Source organism: Octopus bimaculoides, chromosome 14 (genome assembly GCF_001194135.2).
Source record: "Octopus bimaculoides isolate UCB-OBI-ISO-001 chromosome 14, ASM119413v2, whole genome shotgun sequence".
Taxonomy (NCBI): Eukaryota; Metazoa; Mollusca; class Cephalopoda; order Octopoda; family Octopodidae; genus Octopus; species Octopus bimaculoides.
Window position 1 is genome coordinate 53954570 of NC_068994.1, and position 7930 is coordinate 53962499.

The 7930-nt window shown below is 36.1% G+C and overlaps 1 protein-coding gene across 1 annotated transcript in view; it reads left to right on the forward strand.

Moving 5' to 3' along the window:
* LOC106867708 (uncharacterized protein DDB_G0283357) overlaps window positions 1-7930 on the forward strand; it is a 152514-nt gene that overhangs the window by 131614 nt on the left and 12970 nt on the right. The window contains exon 2 of the mRNA XM_052972607.1: window positions 321-421. Within this exon, the coding sequence (XP_052828567.1) occupies window positions 321-421 (101 nt within the window). The remainder of the gene's footprint in view (window positions 1-320; window positions 422-7930) is intronic.

Consider the following 7930-nt stretch of genomic DNA (forward strand, 5'->3'; position numbering starts at 1 on the left):
TATATATATATATATATATATATATGAGGTTCCTGGCTTTAAGGTATTGCAAAAGGCCTTGTTGGAGGCCCAACTTTCCCAGTTCTTTTACAGGTCTTAGAAAAACTGAAGGACCACTGAAATAAGTGTATAAATCTGAGAGGGGAACATGATGAATAAAATCATAATTAACTGATCCTCTTCTATTTTATTTTACCCAAAACCAGGAACTTTTCAGTACCTCCTTGTATATATGTATGTGTGCATGTATGTATGCATGTACATATGTATATATTGTTTAAAACAATTCTCAATTTCTTTCATTTCTTATTCTTTTACAGGTTTAGAAGCAGTTGCTTTGGAAATTGGTGGTCATGATCTTGTTTCAGAATTGCTGGAACCATTTAATCGTGAGTATAATTCTTCTGCCATGTTTTCTGTCGTATTGATCAGGTTTTGGTATTTTATGTAACCACCTAACAAACCTGTACTCCTCTCTGACAAAGAAGCCCTTCCCTTTGTCACCACCAGAGGTAGTAGTTCCCTGAACATTTTGCACCCAATTCCTATTCTGGCAACAATGTTCTCAGAAAACCCACTTCCACCACTAATTAGGTCACCTAGATACAAAAGAAAGCTATCATGACTACTTCTTGGGAGCCTTCAGGGCACTGGAATCTATTTCATGTGTACTCTTAGTGCTATGTGCATATAACACACATACACTCACACAAATGTGTGTATGTATGTGTACACTGGAGAGAATATATAATATATATATATATATATATATATACACATTCCCACATGCATGTGCATACATACATACACACAGACATGCACAGCACTTTGGGCAATGTTTTATGGATTTCGTACATGAACATTAAAAGAGGTAACCTCGTGGGCATCGGTACCATTTTCCTCTTTCTCCGTTCTTCCATTCTCCGAACTTTCCATCTTTCCGACGAAGGGCTACGCCCGAAACGTCATACACTCTCTCTTTCCTTTCCTGAGCGTCCAATAATACTATCCATATCACGTCCTCACTTTGTTGTGTTTTTGTGTTTTTTTGTTATTGTTTTTTTGAACTATATATATATATATATATATATATATATATATATATATATATATATATGCATATATAATATAGTATGTATGTATATATAATGATGTATAATGAACTTATTGTATACAGTGCTCAAGTGCACTACAACTCATCAGAAAAAGTAGCCAAAAGTGCATGTACAGTGCATAAAAAACGGAGGGGAGAATCACGTGTGTGTGTGTGTGTGTTTAGATCTGCAATTGCTTGTATAAATGTGTAGTGATTGGTGTTGTCATCAGTTTCTCCTGTCAATGAATTGTATGGGCACTTTGTGTCTTCAAAGCCATAGGGATTAAGGGATCCCTTATCTGATAAATAGGTAAGGTTCACATAACCATCACTCTAAACACTTCATCTCTCTACTTCAGTTTTTGAGTTTTTGTATATTCATTTATCCCCTTCCCAAAATATGAGATATTACCTCCCCTGTCCCAAATAATAACGGTCACCAATTACCTCCCATTAGAATTTTCTACTTGTTGATTCATTTCATTCACAAACTCTCATACACAACATGGACTAAAATCTTCTTAAGAAAATACAAAATTACAATAACTTCAATGTCATGATAAGCAAAAGCGAAACCGGTCAACAAACACAATACTCTTTCACTTATAAAATATATTAAAAAATATACTCAGCTGGTACTTATTTTATTGGCCCCGAAAGGCTGAAAGGCAAAGTCGATCATGGCAGAATTTGAACTCAGAACATAGAGCTGGACAATGTTTTGAGTTATAATAGAAACACTTGCCTCAGGTGCTGTGTAGTGGGACTGAACCAAAAGCTACAAGATTGGAAAGCAGGCTTCTTTACCACACAGCAACACCAGCAAGCATGACAAAATAATCATGAAACAAATGTAGAAACAAAACAGGGTTGTGATTAAGAGTGATTTGGCTGCTATTTCAAGCAACCACTTAGAGGTTACACTGATGTTAGAAAAGCAAGCTGGAATCATTTTCCAAATGAGATTGTCTGCTGCTTTTATTCAAACTGATCGAGTTATAATATAGAAACTCTCTTTGGCTTCATCTGAGCTTGGTATTTTATCCACTTGCTTATTCCATCTCACCAACACTTATATAATTAGGCAGAAGAAGAAGAATAAATAAGAAGAAGAAGAAGAAGAAGAAGAAGAAGAAGAAGAAGAAGGAGGAGGAGGAGGAGGAGAAGAAGAAGAAGAAGAAGAAGAAGGAGAAGGAGAAGGAGAAGAAGAAGAAAGAAGAGGAGGACGGATCATGAAAATTTGATGATCAAATGTTGGGCCATTTGTTGCCATTACTGTAAAGTCAATATGTCAATGTGATATGACAGTTGGAATTAATCTAGGGAGAGTAGAAAGGAATTAATATGCACGAGACCAGGAGAAATGTTAATAAAAGGCAATGCTTAGGAAGGAAGGGTCATAACTCATAATAGTATAGCGCCGAACAGTTAAAACGGTAATGGTAATGTTGGCCATTAATCAAAGTCTATAAATTTTCCAAAATTAGCATTACAAATCTACATCGTACCGTTTCCATATAACAACTTATTTCTCACTGGTTTTGTATAAAAACATCTTCAGATAATTTGACAATGGAATATCTGTGTTGATTATCTGACCAGCTAAAAATAGCAGCTAAATTTCCCTCATTTTTCACATCCTCTATTTTCAACTGGCTTTGTATAAAAACAATATGTTCAGATTATCTGACAAGAGAATCTTTACGCTGTTGTTTGACCTGTGAGAAATAGCAGCCAAATCCCCATTACCTCTCATCCCTGTTTTCAAATTGCTGTGTTTGAAAACAACATTTTCAGATAATCTTTGCAATTGTTTGACCTGTTAGAAATGGCAGCTGAATCTCCCTCATCTCACACCCTGCTGCAATTAAGGAGGCCTCTACATGGTTGTTCGACTTACTAAAAATAGTAGCTAAATCTCCAGTTAATCCTATTGTTATCATGTTTCTATTGGAATACTTGACTTTTGTTTCATTTAACTTTTAAAATAATGAAGAATGTAGAAAAATAACTTTTGTCATTATTAAATTGGTGTCTGAGACATAAATCGGCATGAAATCTCAAATTTCAGTTTAAATTTAAATCACCTTACAACAGGAAGTCTGCATCGTAAAACCACCAGGGGTCAGTTTGAAGCAGGTTGGCATCAAAAAGGTTAAACTACACCATAATATCTTACAAAGAAAAAGAAAGAACCCTAGGAAGAAGATTATACTGAATGATGTAGTCTTAGATACACTGTGCTAGGAAAAAGGCATGATGTACTCATGACAGAAATGCCTTTGACCATAGGCCTGCTAGATCAGGGTTCGCCTGGGGTTAAACAACAACAACAACAGCAACATGTTCAGATTGTTAATCCTCAAACATTCTCCCCCACCACTCTCCCTCTCTCTATCTCTCTCTCTCTATCTATCTATCTCTCTTTTTTATCTATCTATCAACCTCTCTCTCCAAAATTGTTCACAACTATTTTACTCTTCTGTACGAGTCTTTATCCTTCTCATTATAAATTGTTGAACCTTCAACCATCTTTTCTTTCTCTCTTCTCTCTTTATCTTTCCTTCTTCTTCTTCTTCTTCTTCTTCTTCTTCTTCTTCTTCTTCTTCTTCTTCTCCTTTCCCTTCTTTCTCCTCTTCTTCTTCTTTCTTCTTTCTTCTTTCTTCTTCTTCTTCTTTCATTGTATAACATTTTATTGCTGAGGTGAATTACTATTACATGTAATGAGTAACCAGTTCTATTGTGCACCAAAATGTCATCAGTAGAAATTGTAATAATACTGAATACATAATAGACCTCATTGTGATCCGATGTGTTCCCAAGTGGTAGATCTTATCAATATAACTGGAGGCTGACTGATCAAAACTAGACACCACAGCCACCAGCCACCACCGTCCAACACTGCCATCACCACCAGCTGTTACTGCCATCAGCTGCATCTATATGTGAACCCATCAGCTGACTTGCTCCTGCCTCTCTACTCAACACAGCACACTCACAGCCATACATTACATTACATACATATATACATACACGTGTGTGTGTGTGTGTGTGTGTGTAATAAGACCAAGTGTACCAGTATCAATATGCCAAACCCACTTAGCATCTACTTGTTGTCTTCAACTAACTAAATTTAGATTCTCAGTGATTATATCTGAAACTGTCCCTTGCTTGCGGTTGGTTCTCTTTCTTTAACACTTACTGGTTCTTTTCATCCCAGTCCATTATTATTTATTTTACAAGCAGAACAATTCAATCCATTGCTAAAAACTACTTGTGTTGAAGAATCTGCTTTCTCTGCTGCTGCTGCTGCTGCTGCTGGTTGTTTGCAGCTTGTTTCTTATTCCTTGTTTGTTTGTTTGATATTTTATTTGTGTGTTTTTCTTTTTTGGAGGAGGGAGTATTTTTTTTTTTTGGTTTATTTGTCTCTTTTTCTCTCTTTATGATTCAGTGTCAGTCTGTCCATCTGTCTCTCACACACACAGTATACTCCTTTTACTCTCTCTCTCTCTCTCTCTCTCTCTCTCTCTCTCTCCCTCTTACTAAACCCCTTCTCCTACTCACTTTCTTTTTCACATTCTGACTCTTCTCCTCATCCTCTAATTCTTTCTTTTTCCCCTCCATCTCTTTCTCTCTGCTAATTATGTATGTATTTGTGCGTGTGTCTATGTGTATGTATGTGTGTGTGTATCATCATCATCATCATCATCATCGTTATTATTTAACGTCTGCTTCCCATGCTGGCATAGGTTGGACGGTTTGACTGAGGACTGGTGAGCCGGAGGCTGCATCAGGTTCAATCTGATCTGGCAAAGTTTCTACAGCTGGATGTCCTTCCTAATGCCAACCACTCCGAGAGTGTAGTGGGTGCTTTTACATGACACCAGCATGAGGGCCAGTCAGGTGGTTCTGGCAACGACCACGCTCAACAGGTGTTTTTTTACATGCTACCTGCACAGGAGCCAGTATGGTGGCACTGACAACGACCACACACACACACACACACACACACACACACACACATATATATGTATGTATAAATATGTGTACACTGTGACACACATATATGTCATCATCATCATCATCATTTAACGTCTGTTTTCCATGTTGGCATGGGTTGAATGGTTTGATAGGACTTAGCACACTGAACAACTGCACCAATCTCCAGTTGCCTTGTTTTGACATGGTATCTACGCCTCGATGCCTTTCCTAATACCAACCACATTACGGAGTGTACTAGGGGCATTTTTCTCCACAGACCTCTCTCACTCTCTTCTTTCTAACTCTGTTTCTCTCTTCTCTCTCGCTATTTTACCTCCCATATTCCACCATTCGTTCTCGCACTCAGAATCTTTCTTTAAAAATTGATCTGAGCTATTTTATAATTTGCTTTTGTATTGGTTTTGCAAGATTACTGATATGAAATTGCATGTTGAAATAGATTTTGTTTTATTTTGGGAGGGTCATTATGCCAACAAGAAACACATGCACCGGTTAAATTTCATTTCTTTTAGACAAGCGGTGGTTAAATTTCATTTCTTTTAGACAACTAGTTAGCCATTTAAAAAAAATATGAAAAAGTACCCTATTTTTTGTTTGGGACTAAAAACTTCTTAGATAGATACATCAACATGTTTAGACATTCCTGATTGATTCAAGATCTTCTGAATAAAAAAAATGCTTCTGCTGTTCATAATTGTCTGTCTCCTTGTTGTTTTGTTCTTTGCTAGGATCAATGCGAATGTTGATGTGTCTGTTTGTTATTGGTTATCATTTAACTTACGCTGCTGTCAAATACTAATATATGTTAATGCTGAGATTAAGAGCCTATCTCCTTTCTAAGCAACTGGGCAAGGTACTAAGGGCGATAACTTGTCACTCTCACTGCAGTTTAATCCTTTTACTGTGGAAATCAAGATAATAAATATCCACCCAAAATTTCATTATCTTTAGTTGCAGAAAGCAGTTTTATATAATAATCAATCTTTTGTTGAGCACCGCCTTTAGTTGAACAAATCGACCCCAGGACTTATTACAAAGAATAAGCCTAGTACTCATTCTATTGGTGCCTTTTGCTGAACCGCTAGGTTACAGGGACGTAAACATACCAACATCGGTTGTCAAGCGATGGTGGGTAGACAAACACACACACACAAATATATATATATATATAAAATACAAAATGGTACAAGAACACAAAACATCCAGACAGTTAGGTGATACAAAAAAGGGACAACAAAACATCCAGACAGACGATACAAAGAAAACAAGGACGGGTCATTCGGAGTTTTCTTTCCTCAGTCGAGTTCCAGATTATCTTTGCAATTTCGGCTGGTTATACTCGAGATTGCTCCAATCTGGCCAGCTCCAAGGAAAAACTAAGCTAAGAGCATTAGATTTCTTGGAAGAAAGCAGCGAATGTATATGAAAACAAGGACGGAAAAAATATATATATTTATATATATACATGACGGGCTTCTTTCAGTTTCCATCTACCAAATCCACTCACAAGGCTTTGGTCAGCCCAAGGCTATAGTGAAAGACACTTGCCCAAGGTGCCATGCACTGGGACTGAACCTGGAACCATGTGGTTGATAAGCAGGCTACTTACCACACAGCCTCTCCTGTACCTGTTGTTTTAACCAGTGACACTCACACACATACTCACACGCACATACATGCATAATTTTATTTTATTTTATCATATATATTTGTTGCTTATAAGATAAGAAATGAAATTTTAAGACTGAAGTATTGATGTACATATTTTCGTTTAATTAATCTAGATTTACATTTGTTGAATTAATCAAGCATTCGCATTATAAAATATTCTTTATCAAACCATAACATTACGGGAGATTTTAAGATTGGAAAGGGAGACAATTAAAGCTCTACAGTAAAATTATCCCAATAGAATTAAGCCTGATTAACAAACATTGTTAGTTTATTAGATAAAAATATAATTCTAAAAAAATAATTGATATAGAACAAGCACTAATTAATATTTTTAATTAATATTTTTAGAACCTTGCAAATGATACATTAAAGTGTATCACAGAAGATATTTACTTTTGTTAAAGATTTAACAACTGCTCTTATGAGAAAACTGGCTTTCATTCATCTTTTCTTGTATTTTAAACTTTACTAATAAATGACCAATATTTTTTCTTTTTTTTTTCCTCCTAATTTTAGTCATTTGATTGTGGCCATGCTGGAACACTATATCTTTATGACAGAAGCCATGATAGATCGTTGACCAAACACCATTCAATTTTTTTCTCCATGTTTTTCTCCTTGTTTTCTCCGTATTCTTTCTGTTGAAGAGCGTAGCTCGAAACGTTAAAGACTTTCTGTATTCCCGAGCGTCAAACTAATACATCCTTTTGTTGTTTACACCACCTGACCTCGCCTGTTGTTGTCTTTTTTCCGTACATTCTCCCATATATATATATATTGGATAGATATTATCCCTTAGTGGGTTGGATTCACAACCCCTAACTTTCTTGAATATATATATATATATATATATATATATTAAAAATGGGAAGGCTGGTGTATGGGATTACATTGGGTTTTCCATCCTTAAAGGATTGTTTTATGGCGTATCGTCATACCCCAAACCTGTTGGACTAAGGAGGTCTTAGGCCAGCTATAGAAAACTTGTCAGAGGTGACACTGGAGCTTGGCATAGATCTTCAGCTTGATAGACCCTGTCAAACTGTCCAACCCATGGATGGGAAACCCAGGGTAATCCCATAAACCAGCCTTACACATTAAATAAATGATGATGATGATACATATCTATACATTACATACAATATATATATATATATA